Source organism: Ammospiza nelsoni, chromosome 3 (assembly GCF_027579445.1).
Source record: "Ammospiza nelsoni isolate bAmmNel1 chromosome 3, bAmmNel1.pri, whole genome shotgun sequence".
NCBI lineage: Eukaryota > Metazoa > Chordata > Aves > Passeriformes > Passerellidae > Ammospiza > Ammospiza nelsoni.
Genome location: NC_080635.1, coordinates 114,729,674 through 114,749,337, shown reverse-complemented (window position 1 = coordinate 114,749,337; position 19,664 = coordinate 114,729,674). Strand labels below are relative to the sequence as shown.

The following is a 19,664-nucleotide window of genomic DNA, read 5'->3' as shown; positions in this document are numbered from 1 at the left end:
ACACTTAGTTTAACACTATCTAGTTTAGTTTAACACTATTTAGTTTAGTTTAACACTATCTAGTTTAGTTTAACACTAATTTAACACCATCTAGTTTAACACCATCTAGTTTAGTTTAACACTATCTAGTTTAGTTTAACAATGCTTAGTTTAACACTTAGTTTAACACTATCTAGTTTAGTTTAACACTCTTTAGCACAGACCTGCAGCTGCCCCCAAAGCCTGGCTCTCCCTCCCTCCCTCTGGTCCCTCCCCAGGAGCTGCCCGAGCTCATTTGGCTCCCTGGGCTGGATAAATTCCACATTTCCCAGAGCTGGGCCATGCTCAGCTCCCTTGGGACAGCACAACCCCTGCAGTGGGCCCTGACCTTTTCCTGCAAAGCACAAGGATTGCTGCACCCAGCTGGCCAAGGGGACTGCAAAACACAATTCAACCAACTTCAGGATGGCTGCTTAATTCCAAAACAGATCAACAGGCCCATCCTCTTTATGCCCCTCTCTTTTTCCTTGCTCTCAGAAAACTGAAGAGACACTTTGCCCTTCCCAAGGATTATTGCGGCTCTCTGATCCCTGGGAGAGCTGATTCCCAGCAGGATTCCAGGACTCTGGAATTCCAGCAGCTCAGGAGCTGCTCCATGCCCAGAGCAGATGGGTTTCATGGAGCTACATCCCACCAGGCTGCTCAGGGGGGCAGGAATTCAGGCCCCAGGGCATTCACTTATTTTTTAAAGCAGAAATTAAAATTTGTTCTGTTTCCTTCAGTCCCTGAAGCCCCTGACCAGGGCTGGGATATCCTATAAAGGAGCTGCAGCCAAGTCCTTTATTTTATCCTCTAAAGGAGCTGCTGCCAAGTCCTTTATTTTATTTCCTATAAAGGAGCTGCAGGCAAGCCCTGCACACCTGGGAATCAGGTATGATCTTACCCAGCTCAGTGGGGAAAAGCACTTGGGAGCTGTTTACAAACAGGACCCAGACTCCAAACCTGAAATATTTCAGTCCCAAAACTCCTCAGGAGCTGGGAGTTAACAGCAAACTGGTTAACACCAAGCTGGAAGCAGAGCACCAGAGAGTTTTCCTGCTTTACTCAACTCACCTGATTTCCTTAAGGCCTTCTTTTTGGATAACTTGAAGGATCTCTTTATGGCTCATGGGTGTGTTGGGATATTTCTCCAGGACCTGGCAAGAAAGAGCAGATTGAGAGGAAGTTATTCCTTTGCATTCTGATTTTACATTTAACTGCACCAAAACTTTCATTTAATGGCAGTTATTCCTTTGCATTCTGAATTTACATTTAACTGCACCAAAACTTTCATTTAATGGCAGTTATTCCTTTGCATTCTGAATTTACATTTAAGTGTACCAAAACCTCCATTTAATGGCAGTTATTCCTTTGCATTCTGAATTTCTATCCAGCTCCACCAAAACCTCTATTTTAGGTGTTTATTATTTCTTATTAATGTTACAGTCTCACAGCAGTGAGTTCTGCAGTTCTTCACTAACAAGGCACAAAATGACCAACTATCTCTTGGTACAAGGTCTTTTAAAGCTAAACTATCCAATTAAGAAATGACACCTAAATTATTTTCACTTTTAACTCAATAATTAATCCCTCAAAGTCCACAGGGCAGGCTTTTCTGCCCAGTTACAAAATACCACCCAAACCCATGGAGAAGAAGGTGAAGAAGGAGAAGGTGAGGAAGATGAAGGTGAGGAAGGAGAAAAACCAAGTAAAGAAGAAGATGGTGAGGAAGGAGTAGAAGGAGAAGAGGGCGAGGAAGGAGAAGAAGAAGAAGAAGGTAAAGAAGAAGGAGAAGAAAAAGGAGAAGAAGGTGAGGAAGCAGAAGAAGGTGGCGAGGGAGAAGGAGGAGAACAAATAAGAAGGAGAAAAAGAAGGTGAGGAAGGAGAAGAACAAAGTAAGAAGGAGAAGAAAAAGGAGAAGAAGATGAGGAAGCAGAAGAAGGTGGTGGTGAGGAAAAAGAAGGAGAAGGACAAATAAAGAAGAAGAAGGTGAGGAAGGAGAAGAAGAAGGAGAAGTAGGTGAAGGAGAAGAACAAAGTGAAGAAGAAGGAGAAGATGGTGAGGAAGGAGAAGAAAAGGAGAAGAAGGAGAAGGAAGGAAAAGGAAGGAGGAGAAGGAAGGAAAAGGAGGAGAAGGAAGGAGAAGGAGGAGAAGGAGGAGAAGGAGGAGAAGGAGGAGAAGGAGGAGAAGGAGGAGAAGGAGGAGAAGGAGGAGAAGGAGGAGAAGGAGGAGAAGGAGGAGAAGGAGGAGAAGGAGGAGAAGGAGGAGAAGGAGGAGAAGGAGGAGAAGGAGGAGAAGGAGGAGAAGGAGGAGAAGAAGAAGAAGAACCAGCCACCACTCTAAAGCCTCCATTTTGCCCCATATTTATTCCATATTCTAAGCCCCCAGACTCCAAGTTTTCCACCCTGTGACGTCACACACTTGTACCCAACTCCACACCCACAATCCCAGTGCTCTCAATCAATTCTGGAAGCTTCTCCACGGCCTCAGGTCAAATGCAGTGCTGTCCTGGGGGTCAGAGTGTGTCAGCACAGAAAGTCTGAAATTCTCAGCACAGAAAGTCTGAAATTCTCAGCGCAGAAAGTCTGAAATTCTCAGCACAGAAAGTCTGAAATTCTCAGCACAGAAAGTCTGAAATTCTCAGCACAGAAAGTCTGAAATTCTCAGCGCAGAAAGTCTGAAATTCTCAGCACCCACAATTCCAGCAAGAGGCTGTTTGAAACCCCCTGCACACACCAAGTTCCCAACTCTGGCCCCCAGAATGTTTTTTTTTGTTGAAGCGCCCCAGCACCAGCCCTGCCCCGGCCCCTGGGGTCCCTGAGCTGCTCCCCGGGGTCTGGCAGGCAGAGCTGCAGCTGCGGGGAGCTGCTGCAGCAGGCAGATGCCACTCACCACACGTCACCGGGATATTTCGGGACATTTCAGGCCATATTCGTGCTGGGGAGGGGGATGGGCAGGAAATGCCTCGTTTCCTCTTAATCATCAGCTCTGACCCGAGCCCAGCACATCAAAGGCCAGGCCTGACTTAGGCTCAGCACAAACCCAGGGGGACTCTGCAGAAGGACGGGAGCAGTTCCCCCTCCTCTCTTGAGCAGAACCCCCAGCCCTGCAGGACCCTGCCCCTCACTACCGTGGGCATCCATCCCAAGGTTATCCCAGTCCCCTCATTCCCTCAGGGATCCATCGCCAGGTTTATCCCAGTCCCCTCAGGGATCCCCAGCTTATCCCAGTTCCCTCAGGGACCCCCAGGTTTATCCCAGTCCCCTCATTCCCTAGGGGATCCCCAAGTTATCCCAGTCCCCTCATTCCCTCAGGGATCCATCCCCAGGTTATCCCAGTTTCAGGGATCTCCAGGTTATCCCAGTTTCAGGGATCTCCAGGTTATCCCAGTTCCCTCAGGGACCCCCAGGTTTATCCCAGTTCCCTCATTCCCTCACGGATCCCCAGCTTATCCCAGTCCCCTCAAGGATACCCAGGTTTATCCCAGTCCCCTCATTCCCTCGGGGATCCCCAGGTTATCCCAGTCTCGGGGACCCCAAGGTTATCCCAGTCCCCTCATTCCCTCAGGGATCCATCCCCAGGTTATCCCAGTCCCCTCAGGGATTCCCAGTTTATACCAATCCCCTCATTCCCTCAGGGACCCCCAGGTTATCCCAGTTCCTTCATTCCCTCAGGGATCCCCAGCTTATCCTATTCCCCTCATTCCCTCAGGAATCCATCCCCAGTTTATCCCATTCCCTCAGGCATCCCCAGTTTATCCCAGTCCCCTCAGGGATCCCCAGTTTATCCCAGTCCAGCTGTCCTGGAACGGCTCTGCCAGGCCCTGCTGAGCTGCAGCACCTCCCTGCTCCCAGAACAGATCCCTGCATGCAGCTCTGGATGCTCCAGCTGAGCATCCCCATCCTGGAAAATCTCTTTTTAATGCTGTTAAATCCTGACTTTCACAGAACCACGGGTTGGTTTGGGTGGGAAGGGGCCCCAAAGCCCATCCAGGGCCATGGCAGGGACACCTTCCAGCATCCCAGGTGACTCCAAGCCCTGCCAACCTGGCCTTGGGCACTGCCAGGGATGCAGGGGCAGCCCCAGCTGCTCCGTGAGATGGAAGTGGGATTTGTTGGCACTGCCACAGCCTCAGGGGCTCATCCCAGCTCTACTGAAACTCTCCACAGCAAAGGATGCAGAGCTCTGGGGTGTTTGCAGAGCGATGGCAGCCAGGCCAGAGCAGCTTTTGGTTTCCATCACACAGCTCTGCCCAGGACACGGCTCACCCTGTGCCACCAGCCAGGAGCTGCACCAAAAGCTGGAAGGCCAGAAATGGAGGATATCTCCATTTCCATCTGTGCTTTCACCTTTTCAGGTGAAATCAGGAGAGGAGTGAAGCTGAGATCCATCCACAGGGAGCTCAGGGCCATTTCCACCACACCAAACTCTGACTGGGCATTTTCCTCCTGGGCACTGTGTTATCCCAAATTTCCCTCCCTGGATGTGCTCCATGTGGCTCAAATTAATCAAATTTGATTAATCTGTCCCCAGTGAAGGCTGAGTTCCACCAGGGAACCTCAGCCAGGGCAGAGGGGAGAAAAGCTGCTCCACTTCTGTCCCTGCACCTCTCCCAGGTGTTAACCCTTCAATGTCCACAGGGCCCTGAGCTCAGCAGGGTGAGGCTGCACAGGTCTGGCCTCCTGCCACCCCCGCCTAGCTCCCTGCAAACCCTGCTGGGCTGCTCTGGGAAGGTCACAGGGGAAGACCAACCAGCTCTGCCAGCTGTCCCTGTTCTCCAGGACATTCCTGGAACCACAGAGTCCTTTAGATTGGAAAAGCCCTTGGAGATCACCAAGTCCAACTCATTGCCCAGCACTGCCAAAGCCACCACTGCCCCATGTCCCCAAGTGCCACATCCACAGGGCTTTTAAATTCCTCCAGGGATGGGCACCTCAAACCTCCCTGGGCAGCTGTGCCAGGGCAGGACAGCCCTTTCCAGGTGGGAATTGCTCCAAATATCCACCCTGAGCCTGCCCTGGCCCAGCCTGAGGCCATTTCCCCTTGTCCTGTCCCTGTTCCCTGGCTGTCCCTTCCTGGCAGGGACTTGTGCAGAGCCACAAGGTCCCCCCTGAGCCTCCTTTTCTCCAGGCTGAGCCCCTTCCCAGCTCCCTCAGCCTCTCCTGGGGCTCCATTCCCTTCCCAGCTCCCTCAGCCTCTCCTGGGGCTCCATTCCCTTCCCTGGACATGCCCCAGCCCCTCCAGGACTCTCTTGCCCTGAGTGTCCCCATGATGGGCTCAGGATGGGTTTCCAAAAGCACACAGAGGGCTCCCAGAACCCCCAAAGCAAAGCACACAGATGAATCCCAGACCCCCAAAGCACACAGAGGGCTCCCAGAACCCCCAAAGCACACAGAGAGATGTTTCCCTGAACCCCCAAAGCACACAGATGGCTCCCTGAACCCCCAAAGCACACAGATGGCCCCCTGAACCCCCAAAGCACACAGATGGCTTTCTGAACCCCCAAAGCACACAGATGGTTCCCAGAACCCCCAAAGCACACAGGTGGTTCCCAGAACCCCCAAAGCACACAGGTGGCTCCCTGAACCCCCAAAGCACACAGGTGGCTCTCTGAACCCCCAAAGCACACAGAGAGATGTTTCCCTGAACCCTCAAAGCACAGATGGCCCCCTGAACCCCCAAAGCACACAGGTGGCTCCCAGAAGCCCCAAAGCACACAGATGGCCCCCTGAACCCCCAAAGCACACAGATGGCCCCCTGAACCCCCAAAGCACACAGATGGTTCCCAGAACCCCCAAAGCACACAGGTGGTTCCCAGAAGCCCCAAAGCACACAGATGGTTCCCAGAACCCCCAAAGCACAGATGGCCCCCTGAACCCCCAAAGCACACCAATCTCAGAGCACAGGGCACAGACCCCGTCACCAGGCTGCACTCCCTGCTCCTGGAGCCTTTCCCACCCTCCATGGCCCTGTGGCTCCCCCAGCTGCCCCTCCTGGCTCGCCGGGGCTCTGCCAGCCCGGGATCAGAGCTCCTTGGGCTGGGCAAGGCCAGAGCAGGTGCCAGCCCAGCCCAGGGTGCCCTGCCCTGCCAACAGCCTCTCTGCGCTCTCCAGGAAATGTTTCACAGCAGATAAACAAAGCAGCTCACGCTCCTGCTGCCACACAGGCTGCTCCAGGAGAACCAGGAACGAGGATTAAAGAGACTCTCAGCAAAACAGATGCACCTTTAAAGAGCTGATACACCTTAAGGAGCTTCTGCCCTCTCCTCTGCCCTTTTAATCCCATACCAGATCTTTCACCCGAGTCATTTTAGTCACTGTGTGTATAGAAATAAAATCCTACAGAGTCTGAGAGGGAACTCAGCTCTGGCCAACTGAGCCAAGCTCATTGTCAATGAAAGAGCTGACCACACTCTGCTGCATTTAGGAAAGCTCTGAGAGAGGCATTTGGGAAAGCTCTGAGAGATGCATTTGGGAAAGCTCTGAGAGATGCAAGTGCTGCCCACATAAACCTGGATCAGGCAGTGTTCACAATTAAAACCCGTGTTTGAAGTGGTTGGGGTTTTCTGGAGGTGTTTTTATCAGCCCATCAAGGTTTAATGGGGTTGTTTGGGGGTGTTTTTATCAGCCCATCAAGGTTTAATCCAGAGATCCTCCACAGCTGGATGTGAAGGAGAACCTCAGACCAGCAAAGCTTTGGCAAAAATGCACTCTGGAATTCGTCCTATTGGTTATTCCCTTATACAAAGAAGGATTTAAAACTGGATTTAAAACTGATGTTATAAACACAATCAGCACTTCCACTCGGGTTCCTTCCTGGAAATAGAACCTAAACTTCCTGAATCCACGAATGCAAGCAGCTGAGCAGCTCCCACCGGGCTCAGACAAGCTCTGCAGAGGCAGGCAGCAAAACCTGATCATCTGGTTCCACCTCAGCCTCACATCCAGGAGGGAATTCCAGCTGCAGCCACCATGGAAATGGGAGAAGCTGCCCATCTGCTGCCAGCAGGGCATCACCCTGCAATGCCAGCCTGGCACACAAGCGGGTCAGCCCTAAAAAACTCCAGAGGATGTGAAATTGCTGCTCAGTCTCAGTCACCCCCAGAAAACACAACAGGAGCCCCGGGGGGATGAAGGACTTGACCCAGATTGCAGGATCTGCTCCACTCATCCCATTAGGCAAATGCTGGCCAGGATTTAGGCAGAAAGCAGGTCAGGGAGGGATGGACAATCCTGTGGCATCAGGAGCCAGGTGCCACTAAAGGGCACATTTCACACTGAGCTGGCACAGGGCTGGAGCAGCAGCAGGGGAGGGAGATCCCAGAGCCACCTCCCTGCCTGGGGACATCTCAGCTGGGGGATCCCAGAGCCACCTCCTCCCTTGGGGACATCCCTGCCCAACTGGGGGATCCCAGAGTCACCTCCTTCCCTGGGGACATCCCTGTCCAACTGGGGGATCCCAGAGTCACCTCCTTCCCTGGGGACATCCCTGTCCTGCTGGAAGATCCCACAGTCACCTCCTCCCTGGGGACATCCCTGTCCTGCTGGAAGATCCCACAGTCACCTCCTCCCTGGGGACATCCCTGTCCTGCTGGAAGATCCCAGAGCCACCTCCATCCTTCCCTGGTGACATCCCTGCCCAACTGGGAGATCCCAGAGCCACCTCTCTCCTTGGGGACATCCCTGTCCAACTGGGAGATCCCAGAGCCACCTCCTCCCTTGGGGACATCCCTGTCCTGCTGGAAGATCCCAGAGCCACCTCTCTCCTTGGGGACATCCCTGTCCAACTGGGGGATCCCAGAGTCACCTCCTTCCCTGGGGACATCCCTGTCCTGCTGGAAGATCCCAGAGCCACCTCCTCCCTGGGGACATCCCTGCCCAACTGGGAGATCCCAGAGTCACCTCCCTCCTTCCCTGGGGACATCTCAGCTGGGGGATCCCAGAGTCACCTCCCTCCTTCCCTGGGCACATTCCTGCCCAACCTTTACTGTCCCAGTGTCCAGCCTGGCCTTGGGCACTGCCAGGGATCCAGGGGCAGCCCCAGCTGCTCTGGGCACCCTGCCAGGGAACAATTCCCAATTCCCAATACCCCATCCATCCCTGCCCTCTAAACTTTCTGATTTCTGATGCTTCATTTCAAATATCCCTCCACAAGGACACTGAGGTGCTTCTTCAGTTTCTGGATCAGTGGAAAACTTGTCCAACCAAAAGACTCCATGAGCATTCTGAAACTGCCCTGAGCTCCCACCAGCTTCCAAAGCTCCTCCAGCTCTAAGTGGAGAATAAACAGCTCCAGAGAATCACAGGATATCCTGAGCTGGAAGAGACCCACAGGAATCCAGCCCAACTCCTCCTTGAAAAAATCCCAACAGGGTTACAGCAGCCCCAAAGGCCAGGAGAGGTTTGCTGGCTAGGAGGGATTTTTGTGGGGAAAAGCAGGAGTGACCCCCTAGAAAAGCACTCAAAGCTTCTGGCCTGGGAGCTTACAACCCTGAATTCACATCTCTGAATTCACATCCCTAAATTTACACTCCTGAATTCACATCCCTGAAATCACATCCTTAAATTCACATCCCTAAATTCACATCCCTACATTCAGAACCCTGAATTCACATCCTTAGATTCACATCCTTGAATTCACATCCCTAAATTCACACCCCTGAATTCACATCCCTGATTTTACACCCCTGAATTCACATCCCTAAATTTATATCCCTAAATTCATATCCCTAAATCACAACCCTGAATTCACATCCCTGAATTCACATCCCTAAATTCACACCCCTGAATATACAAACCCTGAATTCACATCCTCAAATTCATGCCCCTGAATTCACATCCCTGAATTTACAACCCTGAATGCACATCCCTGGATTCCCATCCCTAAATTCACCACCATGAATTCCCATCCCTAAATTCACACCCCTGGATTCACATCCTTAAATTCACATCCCTGAATTCACACCCCCGAATTCACATCTCTGAATTCACACCCCTAAATTCACACCCCTGGATTCAGCCCAGCAGATAAACTGGAACAGCTCCAAGGTGGGGTTGGAGTAGAACACCAGGACAACCTGGGGATGAGGTGGGAGAGGGATTTGTGTCTGCTGGGGGGACTAACAGGGTGGCCTTTCCCAAAAACCCCTCTGTGCCATCCCTGAGGGTTTGAGAAGGTTGTACAGGGGATCTAAGAGTGAATTATCTGTCACCCTGTTCTTCTAAGCCTTCTGATGTTTACATTCCTGTGAGGAACTTTCTCACACGTTTTCTGTAAATAACTCATTCTTTTACATTCTTTTCTGGAGGAGGAGACATTTGATGGACTGTTGGTTTGTCCAGTGTCATTGGAGAGGTGGCACTGTCATCCTCCAATCCACTGTCACTTTTGAAAATCTATAAATGCTGGAGTCAGAAATTAAACTGTCCTTCTTTTTCCCTTGGAGATTCCAGTTTTCCTGTTGATTTATTTCATGTCCTATAGTGACAATTATCAGCAAGAGATAATTATCAGTTGTAATTATTATTCCTAAGACAGACCTGCACCACTCCTGGCTGTCCACTCAGGCTGCCCCCACAGCACAGGAATTTGGGGTTCACACCAAGCAGACCTGCAGCACTGCTCTGACACTGAGCTGTCAATATTGAATAAATTCATGTTTGAGCTCAAGCCCTGCAGCAGTGCCTGCCTTCAGCCATGGAGCTGGCACAGGGCTGGAGCATTTCCCATTGTCACCAGGGTCACCATTTGTCAACATTGTCCCAATGTCACCATTTCCCACTGTCACAATGTCACCATTTCCAATTGTCACCACTGTCACCATTTTATTTGTCAACATTGTCCCAACGTCACCATTTCCCACTGTCACAATGTCACCATTTCCAATTGTCACCACTGTCACCATTTTATCTGTCAACATTGTCCCAACATCACCATTTCCCACTGTCCCAATGTCACCATTTCCCATTGTCACCACTGTCCCAGTGTCACCATTTCCCATTGCTGTGCTGTATTTTGTTGCTGCTCATTGACTGAGCTGCCAGTATTAATAAAATACTATCAAACTCACAACTTAGAGATAAATATTCCTTCCCATCTGGAGCACAGGGGAAACCTCAGCCCTCATCCCTTCCTTTCAAGGCTGGAAAACACAAAAAGCTGCCTACAGACCTGCAGGAAACAGCAGCTCAAAGATGGACAGGAAGCCTCAGTGGCCTGAAGTGTCACAAAAATGACATTTGAAGGACATTTGGTGCCCTGTTAAGGGAAGTGTCACAAGAAATGACATTTGAAGCACATTTAAGGGAAGTGTCCTGTGTGTTGAGACTGTAAATAAAAGCAGTTTGTTACTGGTTTTATTTACAAATCACCTACAAGCCAAACCCTTGAACTGAAATTCTTCCTTGCAGAATCTCTGAGAGGGGGAAGGGGAAAGGGTCTCCACAATTTGAATTTTCACAACAACACCTCAGACTGGGCCACACTGGGGTCTGCACAATTTGAATTTCCCTCTTTCCATAAACATGCCATGGGAATAAACAACCCCAGGACTACCAGAGACAGATGAAGACCCAATGATTCTTCTGCTTCTGCTGCAGAATCAGATGCAAGCACATGAGAGCAGGATGAAGGAGAAAGCCTGAACCTCCCTGAACCCCAACACCCTCCAAAGGGAGCTCAGAACCATTCCACGAGAGACTGGACAGAACTCAGAACCATTCCATTGGACAGAACTCAAAACCATTCCATGAGATATTGGACAGAACTCAGAACCAGTCCATGAAAGACTGGACAGAGCTCAGAACCATTCCATTGCACAGAACTCAAAACCATTCCATGACATATTGGACAGAACTCCAAACTATTCCATTGGACAGAACTCAAAAGCATTCCATGACAGAATGGACAGAACTCAAAACAATTCCATGAGAGAATGGACAGAACTCAAAATCATTCCATGAAATATTGGACAGAACTCCAAACCATTCCATGAGAGAATGGACAGAACTCAAAACTATTTCATTGGACAGAACTCCAAACCATTCCATGATAGAATGGCCAGAACTCAAAATAATTCCATGACAGACTGGACAGAACCCAAAACCATTCTATGAAATATTGGACAGAACCCAAAACCATTCTATGAGAGACTGGACAGAACTCAGAACTATTTCATTGGACAGAACCCAAAACCATTCCATGACAGAGTGGACAGAGCTCAGGAGAAAGACAATAAGGGAATAGGACTTGGATACAGCCAAAGAATCACTTCTGGCCCTGCCAGTGAGATATGGCAGAGGAAATCACAAAACCCTCTGAGAGCACATCCAAGCACATTTAACAGGAGCTGATTTATTTGATTTACTTGTCCCAGCCACCAAAGAGCTGTGACCAGGTGCATTTCCACCTCCTGCAGCTGCTCCAAAGGGGTGGCACAGGTGATCCCTCAGGTGCCTCCAAGCTAAACCAAGCCTGGGATTTTGCACCAGGAAACATCACTGGTTTAGGGTTTTATACCAAGAAATATCACTGATGTTGGGTTTTACAGTGCAAAAGCCTTGCCCTGCAATGCTCAGGGGCAGGGCTGAGCTGCCTGGGGAGGAGAGCACAGCCTGAGCAGGAGGAGCTGCCCCAGGGCTGCAGCAGCTCCAGAATCCCCCTGCAAAAATCCCATGAACCAGACTGGGAGAGATGAGTGATGCCAGGGGTGACTCTCACAACTAAAAGCTCAATATCATGTATATATGTCAGGAGACATTTTATAGATTTATGTTTTACCCCCCCCCGCCCAAATTCCATGACCCAAACTGTGACAGGTGAGTGATGTCATGGGTGACTCTCACAATAAAAAGTAAATATCAAATATACATGTCAGAAGAAGTTTTATAGATTTATAGTTATCTTTTACCCCCCTCCTGCCCAAATTCCATGACCCAAACTGTGACAGATGAGTGATGAGGCCATGGGTAACTCACAATTAAAAGGTAAATATCATGTATATATGTTAGGAGAAGTTTTATAGATTTATCATTACGTTTTACCCCCCCTGCCCAAATCACAGGAACCTGACTGTGAGCAATGCCATGGCTGATTCTCACAATGAAAAGGTAAATATAATGTAGACATGTTAGAAGTTTTACAGATTTATAGTTATCTTTTACCCCCCTCCCGCCCAAATCCCATGAACCAGACTGTGATAGATGAGTTAGATGAGTGATGCCATGAATGACTCTCACAATTCAAAGGTAAATATCATGTACACATGTTAGGAGAAGTTTTATAGATTTGTTTTACCCCCCCTGCCCAAATCACAGGAACCAGACTGTGACAGTTGAGTGATGCCATGGTTGACTCACAATTAAAAGGTAAATATCCTGTATATATATGAGGAGTAGTTTTATAGATTAATAGTTATCTTTTATCCCCCACCTGCCCAAATCACAGGAACCAGACCGTGACAGATGAGTGATGCCATGGTTGATTCACAATTAAAAGGTAGATATCATCATAAAAGGTAAATATCACCTTAAAAAAGGTAAATATATGTTAGGAGAAGTTTTATATTTACAGTTATCTTTTATTCCCCTTGTGTTGTTATCAGAGAGTGCCCTGGGATTGGGATTTTGGGAGGGTGGGATTGTCACTATGGCATCCTGACATCCAATCAAGATTTAGGGATTTAAACTCCACCACTGGACAATAAAAATTAATCAATGGACACAACGTTGGGAAGGGCTAAAGGGTTAAAAGGCAAAACCTCCTTGTGGGGTGAGCACATGGTGAGAAACTCCTCTGCCTTTTTTCTCTATTCAGTCTGCTGTTGTATTTTTGACAAGGTTTTAATAAACCTTTAAAATTTTTTTAAAGTGAATAGCATTCCTCACAAGACAGACCAAGCAAAAGTGTGGCAGAGCTCTGTGGTAAAATCCACACCTACAGCACGTTTATGGCTCTAAACAAGGAAATTGCTCCCTGGGAGGGTGGGGAGGGGCTGGGAAGGAATTCCCAGAGCTGCCCCTGAATCCCTGCAATTGTCCAAGGCCAGGTTGGACACTGGGGCTGGAGCACCCTGGGACAGTGAAATGTGTCCCTGCCATGGCGTGAGGTCACATTTAAGCTCCTTTCCAACCCAAACTGTGACTCTATAGAATACAGGGAATATCTCTGGGGTCCTTCACCAGCTCTGAGTTTGTCTCCTGGAGCACAGCAGTGGAGAGGAGCTGCTCACATTTCCACCTGGGAATTCCAATTTTCACAGCATCACAAACTGCTGGCAGAGGCACCGGGGGCACACCTGGGGCTCCCCTCCAGGCACAGCCACCTCTCCTTGCTCTGCACAGCCCAGGGCTTTTCCAGCTGCTCTGCCACCCTGGGAAAGGTGGGCAGCCCTGCCAGGCCCAGAGCCAGCCCCTGGGGCAGCTGCGGAACTGCTGTGCTGCTAATTGGGCTTGTAATTACAACCAAAGCAGCCCCACCTATGAAAAATGGGCTTCACCCAGCTCCAGCAAGCACCTGCACAGCCACAGCTGCAGGGGTGGCACCTGCAGCACCTCAGAGCCCGGGAAGAGGTTAAAATTCCCAGCAGGAGCAAAGGAACTTGGAAATGAGTGTTGCAAACAGCAGGCCAATAATGGGATTATTGTGACTGGAAGGAGGATTTTGTAGTCTGCTGCTTTGCTGCAGCCATCAGAGGGGATTACACTTCCCCCTCACCCTGCACAGGTTCTGTCTCCACACAGGAACCATTTTTAAGCCTCCATTCGTGCGTTAGAGATGCCCAGGATGAGCTCAAAGCAGATTTCAGCTCACTACAACTGCCAGGAGCAGAAGTGCAGGTGGCAGAGGATGCAGCTGAGCCCAGAGCTGCAATCTGGCTGTACTGGGAAGTGAGAGAATCCCAGAGACCCTGAGGCTGGAAAATCCCTCCAAAGCATCCAGTGCCAGCTTTGCCCAATGCCCACCCTGTCCCCAGCCCAGGGCACCCAGTGCCACATCCAGGTGACACCTGCAGGGATGGGCACTGCCAACTTCCCTGGGCAGCCCCTGCCAAGGCCTGAGCACCCTTTCCATGCAGAAATTCCTCCTGGTGTCCACCCTGAGCCTGCCCTGGCCCAGCCTGAGGCCATTTCCCCTTGTCCTGTCCCTGTTCCCTGGCAGCAGAGCCCAACCACCCATGGCTGTCCCTCCTGTCAGGGACCTGTGCAGAGCCACAAGGTCCCCCCTGAGCCTCCTTTTCTCCAGGCTGAGCCCCTTCCCAGCTCCCTCAGCCCCTCCTGGGGCTCCATTCCCTTCCCAGCTCCCTCAGCCTCTCCTGGGGCTCCATTCCCTTCCCAGCTCCATCCCCTTCAGGTCTCTCCTGTCAGGTCTCCAGCACGCAGTGAGGGGCACCTGATTTTCCTGAAATCCTTCAGGAAAAGCTTGAAAAAAATTCAGGAAAAATCCCTCCAAGAGCTGCAGCTGCCTGGGGATGTGTGTGAGTGAGGAGTGAAGCAGAGTGCCCTTCTCCATGGACGTGTGCCAGGGTCTGTGCCAAGCCCTGCCCAGGCAGGAGCTGTTTCCCTGGAAGCAGTGCCAAGGTGATTCCCTGGCAGCACACACAGAGCTGTGCCAGAGCTGGGGCCACCACCTGCCCTGGCCTTCAGAAACCTCTGCAAAGGCATTTCACAGCTGGGACAGAGCAGCCCTCACCTCAGCACCGCGTCTGCCTTGGAAATTCATCCTCAGCCACAGCCTGGGATCAGGGAAGGAGCTGTGATAATCCTCAGGGGCTGAAAACCACATAAAGCACCACCAAAAAGCCCAACAGAGCAACAAACAATCACCTCCAGAAAAAAAAAAAAAAAAAAAAAAAAAAAACCAAACAAAACAGGAAGACTTTACCAGCTTCAGGTATCAGCTCATTCTGCAAGCTGGGATTAATCCCTGAACCTCCCTGAGATGTGTCAAACCCTGCCAGGCTCCCCAGGAGGAGCCTCCTGGGCTCCACAGCAGCCTCCAGACATTTCCCAGGAACAACGAGGTAGTGAGAGCTGTGGAGAACAGGAGGCACCAAGGTGAGCAGAGGATGGAGCAGCTCTGCTGAGGAAAGGCTGGGACAGCTGGGATTGCTCACCTGGAGAAGGGAAAGCTCTGGGGTGGCCTTGCAGGGCCTGAGGGGGTGAACAGGAGAGAGAGAATTTACAAAGGATGGACAGGACCCAGGGAATGGCTCCCAGTGCCAGAGGGCAGGGCTGGATGGGAGATTGGGAATGAGGAATTGTGCCCTGGCAGGGTGGGCAGGCCCTGGCACAGGGTGCCCATGGTGCCTCAGGTTTGGCTTTTCTGTTTTTCACGTTCTGTGCTGCTTTAGTGTGTGGGTCTGGGTTTCATATCAGGGATGCTGAGCTCTGGGCACAGAGCAGGGACACAAAACAATTCCTGCTCCAGCTGGGCACCAAGGACAAATGACCCAAATCTCAGCCCAGGAGCACAAACAGGAGAGAGAAAAACAAGGATGGGACTGCATGGGCTAAAGCTGGAATGGGACAATGAACTGCAAGGTGCAAATGGAGCAGAACTGATCCCAGTGACAGACCCCGTGCCTGGTTCTGCATTTTGGGGCCATTTTGGTTCATCTTGGGCTCATTTTGGGACCATTTTGGTTCATCCTGGGACCATTTTGGGACCATTTTGGTTCATCTTGGGTTCATTTTGGGACCATTTTGGTTCATCTTGGGACCATTTTGGTTCATCTTGGGACCATTTTGGGACCATTTTGGTTCAGCTTGGGTTCATTTTGGGACCATTTTGGTTCATCTTGGGACCATTTTGGTTCATCTTGGGACCATTTTGGTTCATCTTGGGACCATTTTGGGACCATTTTGGTTCATCTTGGGACCATTTTGGGACCATTTTGGTTCAGCTTGGGTTCATTTTGGGACCAGTTTGGTTCATCTTGGGTCCAATTTGGGACACACTAAAGCAGCACAGAATGTGAAAAATAGAAAAGCCAAACCTGAGGCACCATGGGCACCCTGTGCCAGGGCCTGCCCACCCTGCCAGGGAACAATTCCTCATTCCCAGTCTCCCATCCAGCCCTGCCCTCTGTCAGTGGGAGCCATTCCCTGGCTCCTGTCCCCCCATGCCTTGTCCCCAGTCCCTCTGCAGCTCTCCTGGAGCCCCTTCAGGCCCTGCCAGGGGCTCTGAGCTCTCCCTGGATCCTTCTCCCATCCAGGTGAGCACCCCCAGCTCTGCCAGCCTGGCTCCAGCCCTGGAGCAGCTCTGGGTGCAGGATCCCAACCTGAACCTGGCACAACTCCAGCCCTGGCACAGCCTGAACACAAACTGTGTGCTGCCCACCCCCTGAACTCCCAGCAGCAGCAGCTTCTCCCCTCCTGCAGGTGAATTTGGAGCTGCAGGACCCCAGCCCTGTCCCAGCACCTCCTGCAGGTGAATTTGGAGCTGCAGGACCCCAGCCCTGTCCCAGCACCTCCTGCAGGTGAATTTGGAGCTGCAGACCCCAGCCCTGTCCCAGCACCTCCTGCAGGTGAATTTGGAGCTGCAGGACCCCAGCCCTGTCCCAGCACCTCCTGCAGGTGGGTTTGGAGCTGCAGGACCCCAGCCCTGTCCCAGCACCTCCTGCAGGTGAATTTGGAGCTGCAGGACCCCAGCCCTGTCCCAGCACCTCCTGCAGGTGGGTTTGGAGCTGCAGGACCCCAGCCCTGTCCCAGCAGGGGCAGCAGCCTGTCCCAGCTCAGTGCAGCTGCAGAGAGAGGCAGGAAATGAGAACAGGCTGTTTATCAACAGTGACTTCCTGCCCTCCTGGGGACCTTCCCTCACCTCCTGCTGCCCCAGTTTGCAGCCCCACAGCTCTCCACAGCAGTTTCATGGAATTCCCTCCTCTCACCTTTGAGCTAAATTAATTAATTCAGTTAATTCAAGTATAATTCACCTCAATGTACTGCAGAACTGGAGGAGACCTAACCCCAAACTCCTGGCCAGGAGGGCTAAAGTGGAGCAAGAACAGATCAGCACCAGAAGTTAATTATAAAAAAAACCAATGTTTTTGCTGGTTTAGCTGCCTCAACCACCTGTGAGCAGCAGTGCAGAGGTGAGAGAGCAGGAGAGGGACCAGAAAATGCAGCTGGGATGGCCTGAGGCTGCTCTGCAGGGAGCTGGGGAGTTCCTCAGGATAAGCCTGCATGGAGAGCCAGGTCTGAGGAGCAGCTGAGGTAGCTGGGAGAGGAGAAAAGGAGGCTCAGGGGGGACCTTGTGGCTCTGCACAAGTCCCTGACAGGAGGGGACAGCCAGGGAACAGGGACAGGACAAGGGGAAATGGCCTCAGGCTGGGCCAGGGCAGGCTCAGGGTGGACACCAGGAGGAATTTCTGCATGGAAAGGGTGCTCAGGCCTTGGCAGGGGCTGCCCAGGGAGGTTGGCAGTGCCCATCCCTGCAGGTGGCACCTGGATGTGGCACTGAGTGCCCTGGGCTGGGCACAGGGTGGGCACTGGGCACAGGTGGCACTGGATGGGCTGGGAGGGATTTTCCAGCCTGAATGATCCTGGGATTCTGTGAGGTTCCAGCAATCTCTGCCTGGAGCTGTTTGCAGTTCAGATCTCTGTCAATGACCTTCCTCAGGCCCTCTGTGATGGTTTGGGGTCATTTTCAGCAGGTGGAGCCCCCAGCTCTCTGCCCTGCAGCAGCTGCTCTGGACAAGGGGAAATGGGCTCAGGGTGGGCACCAGGAGGAATTTCTGCATGGAAAGGGGGCTCAGGCCTTGGAACTGCTCAGGGAGGTTTGGGGTGCCCACCCCTGTGTCCTGGATGTGGCACTGGGTGCCCTGGGCTGGGGACAGGGTGGGCATTGGGCACAGCTGGGCTGGGAGGGCTTTTCCAAGCTGGATCCTGGACAAGCAGAGCCCCAGGCCCAGCCCCTGCACCCCAGGGGTCACCCTGGGGGTCACCCCAAAGCTCAGGAAAGGAACCCCCACACAGAGGGGACACCTGGAGACATTCCTGAGCCCGGGGACGCTTTTATGTCACCTTCCAAAAGCAGGACAAGGCACCTGAGAGATTTTACCTTCCCTAGCACAGCTTTAAACCTTCCCTGCAAGCCCAGCACACAACCAGAACCCCAGGCAGGATTTCTGCCCCAAAACTCAGCCAAACCCGGGCAGTCTGGAGCTGGAGTTTGACCAGAGTGCCCTGGCATTGCTGCTGAGCACACAGGGTTGCCAGAGCCGGGGTTTTGGCAGGGATTTGCTCATCCTTTCCTCCTTTTTCCTGGCTCTGGGCAAGGTGCAGCCTGCAGGGGGGAGAGGGCTCAGTGGAGAATAAGTTCAGCCCTTAAGTGGATTCTGGAAGGGCTCAGTGGATGCTCAGAGGCTGGAAAAGAGCTGATCCCATTTTTACCCTCTCCTGGAGACCCTGCCACTGTTCTTTCAAAACAAAATGTTAAAATTACACACAGAGCAACTGCCTGCAAGCCAGCAAATTATTTCTTAAAAATCTCCACCTGCACTGAATCTCCTGAACACAGCAGCTCCCCTGATGCCTTTCACGCTGTAAACACGAGGTCCAAGTGAATTTATTTATTAAAATACCCCTTGCAAGTCCCAGCCGCAGGTTTCTATTTACATTTGCTCCCCAGGCAGCCTTTTCAAGTCTTGTTTGAACAGATCCCTCTTCCAGGAGGGTTCCCAAGCCCCAGCTCCTCCTCCACTCCGAGAGGGGGATTTATCCCGAGCTGGGAAGGGCGAGCGGAGCTCTCAGAGCTCAGCGTTTCGCACCTGCGGAGTTTTCCTCTCTCATTCCCGTCCCGTATTCCGAACTTCCCTTTTCTCCACCCTCCGTGCCCGGCCCAGGACAGCGACAAATTTTTGTACAGCTGGGACAGCGAGAGGCAAAGATTCGCTTTTTACATGTGCAGCTCTGCTGAATGGGGGCAGCTCAGCACCCGAGCGTGTCGGAAATCACCGCAAACACCGAAAAAACACGGCAAACACGGAAAAACCCCCGGTGCCTCTCACTTGCTGGCAGCTCTGACTTCCCCCCTCGCTCTCCACAGCAAATCCAAGCGGCAATCCCTCCCCCACGCCGCTCCCCGGGGCAATCCCGGCCGGGAAGCACGGAACAACCGGAGCCCAGGTCACAATAACCCCGCCGGCTCTGCAGGCGGCCGGGCAGGCCCCGCCGCCCCCCCGAGCCCCGGCGGGAGCGCCCCGACCCGCCCCGCGGCCTCCGACCCGCCCCGCGGCCCCCCCGCGCACCGTCCGGGCGGCCTCTGCCCAGGTCCTGCCCTTCTTCTTGCGGCCCTTCTCCCTCATGTCGGACGCGGCGGGGCTCGGGGCGCTCGGGGGGTGTCGGGCGGGCGCGGCGGGGCGGGGGCGGCGGCCCCTCAAAGGCGAGCGGCGCCGAGAGCGGCGGCCCCAGCGCCCGCCGCCGCCGCCATGTTGGCTCCGGCTGCGCACGGGCCGCGGTCATGTGACCCCGCCCGCCGGCCCCGCCCACGGCGCGGGGAGGGGCGTGGTCTGAGGAAGCCACGCCCACCCCGCCCTGCCCCCGGCCGCGTTCCCGCCTCTCGGAGGGACGAGCAAAGATGGTGGCGGCGCCTGAGGGGCGGCGAAGATGGCGGTGGTGCCGCTCTGGTGTGGTGCTGGTGTGTCCTTC

The 19,664-nt window shown here is 52.6% G+C and overlaps 1 protein-coding gene across 1 annotated transcript in view; it reads right to left on the bottom strand.

The window, feature by feature from the left end:
- ASXL2 (ASXL transcriptional regulator 2) overlaps window positions 1–19,452 on the bottom strand; it is a 50,931-nt gene extending 31,479 nt beyond the window's left edge. Inside the window, exons 1-2 of the mRNA XM_059469555.1 lie at window positions 19,265–19,452; window positions 1,093–1,175 (exon numbers count right to left, since the gene is read on the bottom strand). Coding sequence (XP_059325538.1) covers window positions 1,093–1,175; window positions 19,265–19,321 — 140 coding nt within the window. The 5' untranslated portion in view covers window positions 19,322–19,452. The remainder of the gene's footprint in view (window positions 1–1,092; window positions 1,176–19,264) is intronic.
- Window positions 19,453–19,664: the final 212 nt, after the last annotated feature.